We start from the raw sequence: 17508 nt of genomic DNA, 5'->3' as shown, positions 1-17508 counted from the left end.
TTGAGATAATAATCGTGAATATGAGGATTCCCCCATTTTTTGTCCAAGTCTACTTTTTTATTGGTTTGGAAGGTATGGAGAGTAATAGTTCTTTAAAAACTACATTTAAAAAGTATTACAGTATTTTAGTACTACAGTCTTATATATATATATATATATATATATATATATATATATATACTAGCTGTACCCGCCACGCTACGCTGTGGCACATTGTGGTTGCATGGATGAGAAATGAGAAACAAAACAAAGCATACGTTTCATAGAAGTTTAATTTTGCAATACTTGTGGATATACAATATTTTTTTGTTTTTCCACTGTCTGCGTAGATATAAAGGCTATCTGTTTTGCCGACTCGGGAACACGCACATTCAGTTGTCCATGTGAAAAGCAATCCGCATCTAAATCTAAACCATACAATTCTAAAAATTGACCTTGAGCTTTATTGATTGTGATTGCAAATGCCAATCGAATTGGGAATTGCAGTCTTTTAAACTGAAATGGTGTATCGGTCGGGATCATGGATATTCGAGGAATGAGGACATCTTCACCTTTGAAAGGCGCTGTTAAAATCGTTGCTTCCACTACGTTATTCATCAATTTCTTAACTGCAAGTCGCGTGCCGTTGCAGAGTTTTGGCTGATTAATATTCCGCAACAGGATAATTGGCACACCTATTTTCAGTTTTAATATGTGTGGTGGCATCCCTGGCAGATCAAGTGAGTTTAAAGATTCAGTTGGATAATTAACTACTTCATCTGCTTCTACAACGGTGTCTATCGACTTATATGTAATTTCCTCACTTTGAATGCTGGATTGAATAACATTATTAAGTTGATAGAAATCTTTATTCTTTGCGGCAAGGATAGCTTGTTCACTGAGCCGATTTCTATGATTAATTTGAATATCAGGAAATAATTTTTGATCAGTTCGAAATTTTCCGTTCAAAATTTGTTACTTAATTAGTTATGATTTTATTTACATTGGCAACGTCCATACGGGCTCTTTGCGATTGGTCGTTGTGTTTGACAGCGGCCATCTTGCATTGATCTGATTGGTTTTCCTTTGTTTACATTTCCATCTGATTTATTAGCTTCTTATTTATTAAAAAACTGTACAATTTAAAAATAGATAGATTTATTAAAAAATAGATGGAAAGGATCTTTGATGCGGGTTATATATCGTGCGAAAAGGTTTTTATCGGTTTTTTTTTATATTAATAAAATACAGATGTTTTAGCTGTTAAATATAATTCAAAGAAATTTGGTCGTTGTGTTTGACAGCGGCCATCTTGCAATGATCTGATTGGTTTTCCTTTGTTTACATTTCCAACTTAAAAATAGATAGATAGATTTATTAAAAATAGATGAAAACAATCTTCGATGCGGGTTATATATCGTGCTAAAATTTCTGCTCAATCGGTGCAGAACATTTTGAGTTTTTGAAGCGTACACAAACGAACTTAACATTTTTATATATATAGATATATTAAAAAATAATTTTATGCTGAATATAACACATAGATTTAGGAATGAACATATGCTTCCTGCATAGAAATAACAACTATTTCAGCATTTTCCTGGATGGTAACAAAATACGTAATTAATTATATAACAAACGGTAGAGATATTTACAATTTATATTAATTATTTAATATATAAATACACAAAATAATAATACAAATAATCCCTTTCCGCACAACGGAAGACGGAGGTAGATTTCACCGATTCTAAGAAGGAAATAAAAAAGATTTCTACCTTAAAGTTAAAAAAAACTTAAAATTTACTCAATACGACAAAGGTTGCATGGGAAAAAAGTTTTATATGTTAGCATACAACAATCCCCATCTTCTTACAATTCCAGCAATATTTTGGTGATCCCTTGCCGAAAGGGTTGGTCATATAAAAAATGTTTCACATAAAAGAGGACAAACGACCACTTTAAACCGATTCGATATTGTGCCTATTAAGGGAAATATGATTTTTTTGTCTTCGAAACCCCATTTTTTCCACCCCCTGAGCAAATGGTTAGTGATATCAAAACACTAAAATGGTTAGTTAAACAAGTTTTAGGCTCTTACCCAAGCAATAGTAGGAACTTTAAACAAATTCGATATATTACTAAGGAAGAAAGTTATAACGATATTTTGTTTTTTTTTCGAAAAAGCCCCCCCCCCCCCAATTACCACACCCATTTTCTGATTTTTCCCATTAACAAACTTGACCGAGATTTTGAGTGTATTTTTTATGTATCAATTTGAAAGTGATTGGCGCAAATTTACGGCAGTTATCGTGTCCACACGAAAATGAAATATATATTATATAAGCTTTTGATCTGACAATGGTTTTGTGGTCTGGGGAATGTGAAACGGGAAGATATGTCGAAATTTCCGGAAGTCGAACCCATTACAATAGGTAGGTTTCTTATGAAATTTATCTAAAATAATTCTTTGAAAAGAAATAAATAAAATAATTGTAAAAAAAAATTAAGGTGCAATAAATATTGTCTGACTACATATTTATGTAAACTTCTATAGAGATGAATAAAGTTCAGAAATTTCAAAAATATTTAATTAGTATTTTTTTTTAGGAATTCATCGAAAAGGTAATATTTTTTCAATAAAATAATTGTTTAATTTTAAATAAATTATATTATCAAATTCATTAAATTATACTATTCAAATTATTTTATTAATGGAACGATGTTTTAAATAATCCAGCAATTTATTAAGAATGATAAAGGACGCACACACAACAAGGCCCTTTCTTGAAAGAACAAATGTTTTTTTTTATTTTAGTCAAGATTATAGATTCTTAAATCTAAAGAAATCGCTAGGTCAATATCTTTATTTATTAAATTTCGGTCTTGATTAATCTGGAATCAACGGGTACCAAATAACGATATGACAGTCAATTTTTTTATCTTTATAATTCGATCTAACATTTTCAGGAAGCCTTAAAAGATCATATAGATCAGACTTGAACATTTGAGATAATGTTTAATCATCATAGATATATCAATTCATAAAGTTTGATATATTCGGATTAACAGAGTTGTAAACTTGCGATATTCTCGCATACTGTATTGATTCCCACGCAATATATTCAAGTACTGTAAAATTTAAGGCGTAACGATTAGTGTTAAAGAATATTATTATCCTTTATTATCACGGTTGTTCATATTCTCATTGAGGAATAATGTTACATTAATATAATCAAAGTGATAGAAAAACTCTAAAATCTCATGTAATTCAAGAGTGATTTTTGAGTATTATTTTCGTTATGTGAATGAATGCATTAGCCTGTTGTTTTAAAATAATCTTTTTCATTTATAAATTACTTATCAAAAAATCTCTTCTTATTTTGTTTTAGAGAGCTGATTTAGCTGTTGCTTCGATGACTATCAATTATGCAAGGGAAAGTGTCATTGATTTCACAAAACCATTTATGAACCTCGGCATAGGTATTCTTTTTAAGGTGTGTATAAAACTTTTTTTATTTAATTCTTTTATTTTTAATGCCTTTTATAAACTAAAAAAAGATTTATAAATGTATGTATATATACATTTTGTTTCTTCAAATATGTATTTAAATATAATACAGAAAGCATTGGGTTTCTAACAACTGTCATATAATTGATTGAATTATTATTTATTCCATTCATTAAATGGAATGAGTAGTTTGGTTTTTCATCAAGCCTTAAACGTAGTTAATAAATTATATTATAAGTAACAAGATGCTGTAAGTAAAATATAATTAAATAGAGTTATTTCTAATACGACACAGTACATATAATAAATCAAAGGTAATTTCTAAAATTTGATTTCGAATTAGTTAATTTTTTTTTTACTTCAACTAATTTGCCCGATCTTGGACTTTTACATTTTTAAATTAGTAACTAAGTTTATTCCGTAGCTGTTATCGATAAAGCGAGTGAAGACAGTTGCCAAAACTAAAGTAAATACTTCTACACAAAAATATATAAACAAAATTGTAATAAAAATGGATAATGAAAAGTTATTCATAATAATGACTTCTCACGAGCTCCACGGGGTGAGTGGAAACGACTCACCTTTACTTTTTTCCGAACTGGAGAGTTCCCAATTCGGATTCCGATCAGGCATGGCATTTTTCATTTACCATAAATTACGAAATTTCATTCCGTTTCCAACGCACAAGCTTCGAGATTATTTGTTGAAATATCAACTGCTTATAACTATGTTAAATATTTAAGTAACGTTATAACACCGTAAACTACTTTGTATACCAGTAATGGTGTCATTATTGCCGACCACCGATGCTTAATTTTAACGCATTTGCTTTTATTTGTTAGGTCCTGAGTTTGAATTCCAGTCAGGCTTGGCATATCTCACACGCTAACAACAACTGTAATTAAGTGAATTAGCTTGAGAGATTTGTTTACATCAAAAAATAATTTAAATGTGAGGAAAAATTTTTGAAAGTATATGCTTGGAGTGTCGCTTTATATGGAAGTGAATCTTGGACGATCGGAGTATCTGAGAAGAAAAGATTAGAAGCTATTGAAATGCGGTGCTATAGGAGAATGTTAAAAATCAGATGGGTGGATAAAGTGACAAATGAAGAGGTATTGCGGCAAATAGATGAAGAAAGAAGCATTTGGAAAAATATAGTTAAAAGAAGAGACAGACTTATAGGCCACATACTAAGGCATCCTGGAATAGTCGCTTTAATATTGGAAGGACAGGTAGAAGGAAAAAATTGTGTAGGCACGCCACGTTTGGAATATGTAAAACAAATTGTTAGGGATGTAGGATGTAGAGGGTATACTGAAATGAAACGACTAGCACTAGATAGGGAATCTTGGAGAGCTGCATCAAACCAGTCAAATGACTGAAGACAAAAAAAAAGCTTGAGAGAATGAAATAATAAATAATTTAACAGATAATTTAGATAAATTATCTTGTTAACTATTATTAAACTGCAGAACATAAAAATTAATTCAAATGAAGAAAAATAGAAGAATCTAAATAATTACGTTACAATAAATATAATATTACCTGAAACACTCAATATAGTACCAAAAATAATACTCCTTTCTATAGAAAAATTTGAAATGACGTTTAAGTGTCGATATACGTATCTGCAAATTATAAAACATCAAAATTTCATAAATATAAACTTTAATTTTTTTGTATTGTCAATCCACTCTGAATATTGTCATATTTTTAAGCTAGATTTAAAACTAAGATGTGAATATATTGAGAGATTTGACAGCAGCTTTTTTCATTTAAGGACAACCAATGGACAAGTAAAATAAAATTACAATAAGCATTCCAAGTAAGGCTCCAAAAATAGAAGTGTATTTAAAAGATTCGACTTCTACTTTTTTTTTATTAAAAAATTATTCCGCAAAAGTAAATCAAATAATGAAAATTACTGTTATTTTATTGTAATGAAAAGATTTAGCAGATTTAAATGAGAAGAATTTTCAGTGGAAAAAATTGGAATAAAAGAGCTTGATAAAACACACATTTCAAATCAACTAAAAAAAAAAAAAAATGGTTGAAACTTCGAAGAAAAAAAATTGTTTGTCTCCGAAGAAACTGAAAACATCTTTAAATAGATGTAATATAGACTTATAAAAAAAAAGAAGAAAAACACTTACGAAATTACGTAGAGTTGACCAGTTTAAGAAGCATTTATAAGCATTGACGAAAAAATTAACCTAAACAAAAATTCTTTTTTAATTCCACAGAAGAAAATGCTGCTAAAGAGACTCTCTTATCCTAACTGTTTGAAAAAGAACGTAAGCGACTTGGAAAACTTCGGATAGATAAAAAACCACAGTGATTTCAAGATGAATGTTTACGAACTAACAACATTTTAATTGATTAATCCATTTTATAAATAAGCTTGGAAAATTTGGACTGTTAAAAAACTATAATGAAATTTAATGATAAAAAGTTTTATGTACTTAATATATTAACGAGTTGAATAACTAATAAAACACTAAAATTAAACTACAGAAATATAAAATACATTGGACTCTCGTAAAACATTGACAATATATACCAAAAATATAGTATACCATTTACAATGTTTTCTATAGATTATTGATCGTTCAAACTTAAAAACCTCAGATGACGACAAAGTGGGGTTGACTACTAAACCGGTGATTGCTACCTTAGTCGTCCCGTCACGGTGCACATCCCCTCTCCTATACTATTATTTACTGTACCTAAATTTTGACGAGTAATACTAAAATATTTCTCTTATAAATTTTTAAATACAAATAAAGTGCGATATTACCTAAATAACCTAAGTACAAAAATCTTCAAATCCGATAAGGAAAAAATTAAATAAAAATATATAGTTACGTGTACAATACATTGTTTAGAAATCATAATGAAAATCTACAATAATTATTCTTACGAAACTCTGAAATAAAAATATATCAATATTTATAAACGTAACAAATGTTATATACAGAATGTATCGCGAAGTTTTCCCGGGACTTGCATAACCTATTCTATTCGTAAAATAATGGAAAAGATTAATGTAAACAAATGTCCTAAAATGCTTCGTTTGCGATTTAAAGATTTCGGTTATATTTCAGCTACCCCGGTGAAATGAGATCGAACTGAAATTTTCAGGACGTTAATTTAGGAGCAAAATTAGTGATTTCTTATGGTTTTTGACCTGAAAAATCGAATAAAATAAGTTCCAGAACCGTATCTGCAGTAGTTTTTGAGAAATTTGAGGTGAAAACCAATAAATTGGGGTAAAAGTGTTATTTATGTCTGCCGTACAATAACTTTATTAAATAATTTAACACATTAAAATCTTTGAACAAAACTTTCAGAGAATTTATGGTGTAAGATAAACGGTGTAAGATAAGTTAAATAAACGAAGAAAATATGGAAAAATTCGAATTTTATTTATAAACAGTACACTAAACGCATTATATGTTTTTGGCACCACTTCTGTACTGCTTTTGTTGCTCTTTCTAGTTCTTCAGGGCTGTCCTTTAGTTGCTCAGCCGTATCTATAATGCGGACAATTAATTCCTCACGAGAATGTATTTTTATTTTGTATGCAATATTTTTCATCCATCCTCAGACGTAAAAATCTGAAGGTGTTATATCAAGCGATCTTAGAAACTAAGAATGTGGACTTCCACGACCGATCCATTTCTCTGGAAAATGATTATTTAAGTGAATGGAAACGGTAAAAGAGAAGTACTGTTACAAGGAGACGCGCCATCTTGCTGGAAGTATATTTTGCGTCTAGCGCTACAGAAACATTTTAAAGCAGCTGAGGCGATTCTTCTTGAGGAAAGTGCAAGTAGACCTCAGCATTTAAGCGACAACATAATATAAACCCTCCAAACATCTGATTGTGAAGAATGCCGTAAAAATTGACGCTAAATGGGTGCTGAAAATGGCCGTCTACTGCCATTTTCAGCCATTTTTATTTATGTTACATGAGGATACGTGTACAATTGTTAATTTGTATTTCAGAACTCCAGGCGAAGCGGACGTCTCCTGGGTGTAGATATTGAACTGGCTGTTTATGATAAGAAAAAACTTGTTTTAAGTGACTTCCAAACCAACAAATACAAAAATTCGATCCGTTAGAAAGACGTCGTGTACCAACACCTGGACTGCGTTGAACAGACTCGATAATAATTTCATCGATAACAGTGACGTATTAGATAGATAGTTCATAGCTGGTAAATGTAGTGGGTTGTGAACCTGTTTCCCGAAGATTCCGGAAACTCGCGCTAATCGTTTTGGGATCCGGAATTCTGTGATTCGGAAAAAGTATTTCATATTCTACTGCAGCAGCTGTAGCATTATTATTACATACACAAAAAATGAATCCCATATCACAACACAATTCACAGTACCCAATATTCTTAATGCACCTTACAGAATGATTTAAACGCAGTATTGTGCATTGTTGATCAGCTGTTATTTTTTTGTCAACTTTGAAATAATAATTTTTCAAATGATTTATTGTATTTCTGTCATTAATAAAACAAATTATTAGCTAAGTAATTTTTATTTTACAATTGTTCTTAAGTTTTTAACAGTTAATTTTGTTTTTACAAATTTTTTACGGTACCAAAAACGAATTTGGTTTTCGTTTACATTAAAGAAATACTTTTCTGACAAATGACAGATATATAAGTAATATATTGTTTCTAAATGAAATTCGAATTTTTCCAACTTTTGTTTGTTCAACTTAATTTACACCATTTTGTTAATAATTAAATTCCTTACAAGCTTTGCTTAAAAGTTTTATGTCTTTATTACCCATTTAACAAAGTTTGTTTTTGTCAAACTTAAAAAAAAAACAGGGTTTTTACCCTAATTTATTGATTTTTCCCAATATTTTTTTTAAAAATGTACTGGAGATACGTTTCTGAGGCCTATTTTATTCTATTCTTTAATTGAAAAACATAAGAACTCCCTAATTTTTCCGCTTCATTAACGTCCTAAAAATTTCGGTACGATCTCATTCGACCGAGGTAGCGAAATCTTTCTCAAACGAAGCGTTTTGAACATATGTTTATATTAATTTTTTTCCATTATTTTCACGAGTAGAATAGGTCATGCAAGTCCCAGAAGAACTTCGTGATACACGCATATATATTTATATACACAATGTATATTGTAATACAGACTTTGAAACAGAACTTATTCGTCGAAAAAAGTAAGTTATTTCAAAATTTGATAAAACCTTTTGAATACTCATACCAGAACCGGCTACCAAAAGTTTTTATACTCCATTATAATCCTCATATTATATCAGTTCATATTATACTCCTCATATAGGATAAGATAAACATATTATCTTATATGTTTATATAGATATTATCTTTCCTTGGAAAGACAGAATTTTTATCTAACTTTAAATAATTATCAAACGCAGGATTATCAGACCAGTTTCAATAATTTCTGAATAGCTTACAAAGGATATATCAATTATCTTCATTGATCCTACTTTCATTAATTTCTTCTTCTTTCTGAAGAAAATTTAAGTACGCTACAATTTTAGCAATGTTAAATAGATAAAAACTAAAATCATTTATCTATGTATTATTTAATTCTTCATTTACTGATTCATCCTCTCATATTTCGTCTTCATTAATATTTTCTAAGTAAATTACTGGAAGAAGCCTTTAGCTTTAATTTAATGTTTATTTGTTGGTCATACTTTATCAAAATAATTTTAAATTAAAATATTTTTCGTTGCAGTACCGAACCGCAGCTTTTCTACTAGGTTTAAGAAATAAGTATAAATAAGTAAGAAATAAGTAACGCAGCGTTTAACAAAAGAAAGGGTACATTAAGTTTTGGCTTTACACTGTCCGTCTCGGTCTTATTACATTATGCATATGATGGAGCAGAAGTAAAGAGTCACTAAAGTTTATTTTTCGAAAAATAATGATGTTCATTTTATAACCCCTCTCTGTGATGAGCAGATTGGAGTTATCGCTTACAAGGTTGAATAACATATATTTCGGTGGGCATACTTATATGCAACAGTACATTCACAATAAGTGGAGAACGTATCCGGTAACTATTTCCCGTATGTCTTCATTTTAGTAAGCCTTGCCACCATATGACAAGCAATTCTTTTGACGGATATACCACATTCAGAAGTAAGATACGCCTCGTCAAATCACTTACATCTATTATCGAATGGCATCTAAACAAATAATTTGTTCAACAGAAAGAACAGCATTTTGAAAACAATGACCTGTTAACGCAGTAAACAAATGCCTGTTAACGCAGATTCATCAACGATCTTTGTAATCAGTACGTACATGTCATAACGGCGACTGGTTTATTGTTTTAATTTATTTAGAGTTTCAACATTTACGTCTGAAGGCTATGCAATGCAGCTGGGCTCCAGCAGCTCGGTAAGAAAGACATCGGTTAGCCGCATCTCTATTAAGAGAACCTATTACCCTTGTAAAACATCTGACTTAAAAAGAATCTTATAGAAAATTATGAAAAAACCGGTACCAGAAATAGGATACTTTATACTGATACATTGAAAATATTAATTCAACAACTTCAGAAACAATAGGCAGACGCCCGATTACAGTTTCCTGATACTAAATTTATTACGTAGTGTATGAAGAAAGCCAAATTTAACCGGGATTGGAACCCAAAACCATATGAATTAAACGCGGAAACATTCCACCACAGAGTGGTAATTTCAAGAGTGAATAAAAACGTTTTAACTTAAAGTTATAAAAGTAAAATTTTTATTAAATGCTTTCTTCTTTTTAATTAAAAATTACATTATCTCTTTCAATAGATTAGTCATATACTCGTATATATTTAATAAATAAATCACAAATAATTTAATGTTTACTTTACATAAACCGAACAACAGTACAAGTGATGCATGAAAGCTTGTGGTATTTTATACTGAACCCTTCAACAGGTTAGTTTAGTTGTTGGAAGCTTCTGTTTAAACTCCAAACCACATCACTACCGCAGAGTCACTTCACAGATATATATCACTTCGGTTAAACATACCACTGTTAGAACTACTCCACCGTAGTTTTCTCATACTAATGCTCATCTTTGTTACTAATAGACCTTCCACTTCCATTTCCCCTACTCTTGATATCAAACAATAATGTTTTGTTCAGTTATATTAGAGTAAGTTTGGGTGAAAATGTTATTTAAAAAAAAAGAATTTCAATTTTTTCAGAATATAAAAAAGCATTATCCACCGAGTAAATCTAGTGGTAAAACTCATCCTTGTAAATCGGGTGATTTAGAGGCTTATAATCGGATTTGAATACTAAATCGTGGATAACGGTGTTCTTCGGATGTTGGGTTTCAATTAACCCCACGTCTCAGGAATGGTCAGCCAGAGTCTCTCCAAGCCTACACGTTTAATTAAACATTCATAAATTGCTAATTACTAATGGTTTATGCGACTTTCAATAAAAATATATAAAAAAAATTAATTTATATCAAAATTAATGTTTCTTTTACTTTTAGAATAAGATATCTAATTAATAAACATTTTTTACATTAATTTGAAAAGTAAAATTATTATTCTTTAGATAGTAATTACACTCTGATGGCTTAACGGAAAAAATTAATTATTTAATAAATAATCTGTTACGCCGTCTATTTTGTATACTAAGCTTACGTAGATTAGAATTCTTATTTTAATTTTTAATCTAAAAAAAAACCTATATAATTACAATCACCTATAAAAATCAATTAAGTCAGTCTTGAAAAATAATTACGTGTATAGAGATTAAGGAAATGTGAAAGGCACAAAAATAAACCTTTGATATACTCGTATTGTAGTTCAGCTCCATAAGACAGTTTTTTTAAATCGATGGGAAAATTTAAATAAATAAACGAAAGCATTTCTGGAAAAAATAATTTTCTTTTTCAAGTTGTTTATCTACACTAGATAAATGAAAATATTACATCGTTCAAGTTATAAAATTTCACAAATTTGGTTAACACCTTATAAATAGTCTAACTCTAAGGCACAACTGAATTTCTAAATGTAGAAAAAAATTGGTTAGAAAGAAAAAAAGTGTTGTAAATATAAAACAAATAACGTACGAAAGATGACTTTTTCTAAAAAAAATCCTAAATCAAGATTTCTCAATACTAAAATTAAGGAAAAATTGATTAAATTATCTAGGTTTGAATCTTGATCAATTACAGCTTTAATTACCCAATATGTTGGTTTGTCTGGAATTTCTCCCACCTCCCCTAATTCGGTCACCCTAAAGCATAAGACAGAATGTCGCTACCACAAATTGCTACTGTGCCTCAAAATAGTTTAGCGATCAATATACTAATTAGCTCCTAGAGCTTACCTAACTGCGTGAGCGGAATAAGCGTGGTGCCCAGCGCCACTCGCTTGCGTGTCCTACCGCTCACTTGTCATATATTACCAAAATGGTAGGCGCATCCCGTCTACATTCTAAAATATATGACTTTTCAATAAATTAAAATTTATTCCGCCAAGGACAGTAATTTGCTGCCACGCTTAGATCGCTGAATACCAGCAAGTACCTGTCCATCATATTATAGCGCTTGGAGCTATGTTTGACCTATGGCCAGCCATTTCTCGAGGGGAGCTTCCTACAGCAAGCGGTAGGAGTCTTATACCCCTTAAACGATTGAAAAAGCAAGGGGCATCAAGGAACTCCCACACGATTCGACAATGCGGCTCACCCCACACATTGACTCGCCGCTTATGAGTGGCCAATTTTTCCCTTGACCTCTAAGTTCCAGGGTGGCCTGAGTTTTGCCCTCCTCCAAGAGCTGAGCAGACGAACATCATGTGTTCTAAACATCATCATGTGGTTGCTAAACAGCAACTTCTCATCAAACAAAACACCTAAATACTTATGAACTCTAACTTGGCTGATTACACCGCCTTTATTCTTAATATGGGGGTTATGACTGTACGATAATTTGACTGAACTCTTGAGAAGCATACAATTCGTCTTGGGAAAGAAATCTTTAAATTTTGCTTATCCATCCAGCCCTCTGCGATTGACAAAGCTCCCTGTGCCCGGTCTTCTAGCTGCGGTCGTGAATTACCACGAAGTAGCAGTAGACAGTCATTGGCGAAAGCCTTGGCCGTGACCCCTTCTGGGAATGTCAATCCCAGAAATCCGTCTCTTCCAAAGCAAGAGACCGAGAAAGGAACCTGCGGCCTTTCCCTGGTGACTGAATTTTCCACAACTAGGTGCGCATCCTTAAACATAGCCGTACGGTTAGACAAATAGTCACTTACCACGGCCTGCAGGGATACGGAAATATTGCGGCGTTCCAACTTATAGATAACAGAACTCCAACACAAGGAAGGAAATGCTGCCTCTATGTCAATAAAAGTTTCCAAGACATATTTGCAGTCGGCAAGAGCATTTAAGTACCTATCCTCGCTGCCAACCCCTTTCATGAAGCCGTATTACCAAGATAAATAAGTCTTATTCTATTCCTCTCAATCATAAGGTTTTGATTTATAGATGAATTAAAATAGAATTAATAAAATAAGATTAGGCATGTTTTATGCCCTCAGTCATCTTACTAGTTTAACGCTATTTTTAATTCCTATCTATTTTATACTAATCTTTAAATTTTTTATATATGTTTCCCTTCTTATCTTCAATTATTTTGTCTGGCTACCTTAATAAACGAAGAATAAACCGATTTCTTGTTCTAGAAAAATTTTTCTGAAGGTTTTTCCAACAATTTTTCTTCATTTAAAATTTCTTCACTTTTTACAGTTTCAAAAAAAATTTTTCAAAATTTTTTTTTAATGTCACTTAAATCGATTTCAAAACTCTGGAACTCTTGTTAGCTTATTTATTGATCCTTTTTTCCAAAAATAATTCATTACACCATATATATGAAAAAAAAATCAGATTTTCTTAGTATTATTTCTTAGTATTATTTTCTTAGTAATTCATTTTTTTTATTTTTTTTTTTTTAATAATTTAATTCAACGTTCTTAAATAATTATATATTATATAATGAACATGTGTACTTACCAGAAAAAATTAAATGACAAAAAACAAACAAATGTTCTCGAATTCATTATATAATTATTATTGTTTCGCACTAAACTAAAAAGATATTTAGTTCTTTTGCAATGAAAACTACATAAAAAAAATTGAATTTTCTCGTTCAATTTATATATGTTTTTTGCCGTAACCATAAGAGTTGTAGGTAATTTGAGACATCATTTACTCCAAAAATAACAACAGCCAACTCTGAGAATAATAAAATCCCATGCTAAATTTACTAGGGAAAGATGCCATGAAATAGTTTCCCACTGCTTTTTTTACTGACCCGAATAAATTGTTATATCTAGCTAACCGAATTGCAGTTTACGTTTACCTTTATAAGAGAAACATTCATACGTACCACACAGTAACTGATTGTGTGATAAATATAATTATTTTATTTTTATTTATTTATTTATTTTTTTTTTACCTCCTCCCCCGGGACAGATCTACGTAAATCATAAACACATCCCCGGGTAGTATCCATTACTCTAACAAGCCTACCGGCTGTAAGACCGGCATGACAGGCAGGCCCTCCGGTAGGATCTTAATTTCCTTGCCACGCCTCTAACTCCCAGTGCAAAGCCACCAGGTCCGACAAAGTTGTTCCCAGCACCCCACCCTGGGAGCCGGAATTTGGTTTTGTATTGCCTGCCTCAAACGGAGGCAACCCGAAGTTCACCTCCACCGGGACTCGGTCTTTCAAGCGCCTGCCTCTAACAAGCGCGACGCACAGGACGTACCTGCCGGGACTCGGTCTTACTTTAATTTTTTGCGTTTGTGACCATCATCTTTCAAAGTCATTAGCCCTAGTCACATTATTTAAAAGAATAAAGACACCAACAAGATCATCAGAACTAAGAATGTATAAGGCCCTTACATTTTTATATATTACAAAAATAAAACCTAATATGAAACATTTAAACAAAAAGCACGAAATACCTTACAGGGTGTAAAGGTCCTGATATTCACATAAAACACAAAAAATGAAACTAAAGCTTTAAACATACAGTAAAACAAGATACACAAAAAATGTTATACAATATCATGTAAATTTGAGAACTTCATGTCAGGATGTAAACTGACTTTGGGTGTAAAGGATTCTCAGTCAAACAGAACAAACGTTGACTTCTTCGAAGGCTTACTGCAATACTACAAACGTGTTACTAATCTGCTGGCACGTAGATAAGCAATTATTCTTTCTCTTTTGCCACCTTCTAAATTAGCAGTAATATTATTTCTTAATACGTATCTCTTTTTGAGGTTCTCATATATTGTATACTTTTCCAGTAAATGCTTAACGATGTTGTTTATCACATACACAGCACATTGATATTTTTTCTTCGGTTAAATATGAATTTTTTACTGGTGTGTGAGACCCATTCTGAGTATGATCACCGCCACATGTTCCCGGCGAGTCAGTTTCAATTTATATGGAATAATTTTAATTGCATTCGGTTTCGTGTTTAGTCTTCTCCATTCATTATTACACTAGTTTCTGATAGTGTTATCAGACTTTTTTAACATCTGCCACGCGAACAGGGATTATGCCCATATTCTCACAAATTGTTGCTGTTCTGGAAGCTTCGTCCGAGCATTCACTTTCTGAGATACCAGCATGTCCTGGAGTGCATATAAATACACATCGGTGTCCCATTAGGTTTAATACGTACAGAATGGACAGTATGTTACGAGGATATCCTCAGTGTTCTCGTTCCGAATTCGTAAGTGCATTCGTTATTTCGTAAGTAAGTGCGCTTCAAATACTTTTTCACAGAATTGTTCTGTGTAGCGAAGAAATTGCTGTACAGCAGTGATCTCTACCGTGTAAATACTGGTCATTATCAGATATTTTTCACGAATAAGCTTCACGATTTTTGAATATAGAGCAACCAACACCAATATTCGATTTTAGAACTATCCGTCGAAAATTGTATATATCCTACATAGCAACTGATAACTGACGAAAATTCCTGTTGGATGATCACTGCTGTTTATTCTTTTATTTTTTCATAAGAGAGATCCTAAGTTGGTGAAAGCCATGGTGGTATTTCTTCCGTAGAAATTGCTTATGTATTCGGCAAAGCAATTCTGAGTTTTGTTACTAACTCACGATACTGCATTCCGGCTGATCTGGAATATGTAGCGCAGTGTTCATACAATGCAGCAAAAAGGATTGTTATTAAAAATTGGTCAGTTTATGTGGGTAGGAAAGGCGCACATATTTGCTGCATATCTTAATAGTAAGATCTCCCTTCTGTAATCTAATATTATTACTATTATTATTCACAAAACAAACCAAACTAGTTCTTGTATTTCAGATATTTATATGTTCATAGCCGTAAGAAAGTCGATGAGATGTATAGCATAAGGCAACAAATTAATGCAACCCTTTCTGTGTAAGATGTGTGGATAATTTAAACAATCTCCTCCATTTAGAAAGCGATGAGATAATAATAAGACCTATTAAATGTTTTCGGATAAAATAAATTATTAGTCAGTAATTATTACATGTTTCAAAATCGCTGGAAGGATTTTTATTTATTAATTTTTTATTTCGTAATCAAATAAAACAGCTTTTAAAGCCTTCTTTAATCGCAACAAAGACGAATAAAGAACTGTTTAAAGAACTTGAATAAAGAAGTATTTCTTTATTTAGAACCATGTTTGTCTAAAACACATCCATCGCTAAGAAAATAAATCAAACTTAGAACCGGCCAAATTTGGTAAGTTCATCAAATCTGAAAATATAATTTTTAAATTAAAAAAAAAAAAGTAAAAATTATTTAGCGTATTTTATACGTGAGAAATAAAAGAAAAGTAAATAAGTACCAAAGTTATAATACACGTGCACCGTAACCTAAGCATTTATGCTCGCTGATGGTGCGGATAACTTTTGCGAATAATTCACGTGTGCTGTTCACTAAGCAGCAGTAGAAGATTCACCAGATGGAGGCGGAAAATAGGAAGAGAAAGAAAGAGAGAGTTATCAGGAAAAAGAAAGAATCTGAGAGAGAGGAGAAACAATCTGTCGTGAGTTATCAGCACTGAATGGGCTGAATAATGCAGCATGCTCTTCACAGGATTTTGCCGATCCCACTTTCAGAGAAACAGCTTTGTAGAATCTTTATCAATAGCGAGGAACAACGGAGAAAGATATACCTTTCTGTAAAGACAATGAAGTAAATTCCTTTCAACAAATTCTCTTAATATTCTTACTTTATCATTTGAATACATAATATAAAAAGAAACAGGGACAGCTTCCCTCGAACAAAAAAAATAACCAAATAAAATAAAAAGTCCCGTAAATTTAGCCTTCTATAAATCATTAAAACTATTTCAAAAAGAACAAATTTACATTTATTATATGTTACATGAATCGTAACTTAATACAGTTGCAATTCGTTTCAAAAATATAATCATTTTGATTACAATCGAAAGGTTAATCTTTACTTCAAAATAAACATGTCTGAGCCATCTGCTGATGAAATAAATATAACGTGTGATTATAAACTACAAACGATAAACAGGTTAAGAATAACCTTTATAGAATCTTTATCAGTAGTAAGGAGCAAAGGAAAAAGATGTACCTTTCTATAAAAACAATGCATTACAATCCATAAACGCTGTAGTAGATTCTGTTCAATAAAGTAGTTAAGGTGTAAATTTTAATCTCAGTTAACGTAGTGTATGTTTGAAATATTTATTGTTGTAACATCATTTGTCAAACATGTTTTTCTTTCTAATCGCTTTTAACGATTGTATTATTTGAAAAGGTTTCTGAGGATTGATACGCCCAAATTTTTCATAACTCAATATTAAAAACAAAAAAAAAAATAATAATTTCCAGAAAGAGAGCAAAAGAACAGAAAAAATGAGAAACAGACAAATTGTTCAAAACATTTAAAAATTATTTTTTTGTAAGAACTTAGGGTTCTTATTTCATTA

At 31.3% G+C, this 17508-nt stretch overlaps 1 protein-coding gene across 1 annotated transcript in view; it reads left to right on the top strand.

Moving 5' to 3' along the window:
- The window catches only part of LOC142321310 (glutamate receptor ionotropic, kainate 2), a 520894-nt gene that overhangs the window by 342626 nt on the left and 160760 nt on the right, over positions 1–17508 (top strand). Inside the window, exon 10 of the mRNA XM_075359304.1 lies at positions 3372–3476. Coding sequence (XP_075215419.1) covers positions 3372–3476 — 105 coding nt within the window. The remainder of the gene's footprint in view (positions 1–3371; positions 3477–17508) is intronic.

The sequence above is a fragment of the Lycorma delicatula genome, chromosome 3, assembly GCF_047948215.1.
Source record: "Lycorma delicatula isolate Av1 chromosome 3, ASM4794821v1, whole genome shotgun sequence".
Classification (NCBI taxonomy): Eukaryota; Metazoa; Arthropoda; class Insecta; order Hemiptera; family Fulgoridae; genus Lycorma; species Lycorma delicatula.
Note: the sequence above shows the minus strand (reverse complement) of the source record. Positions and strands in the feature narration are given on the sequence as shown.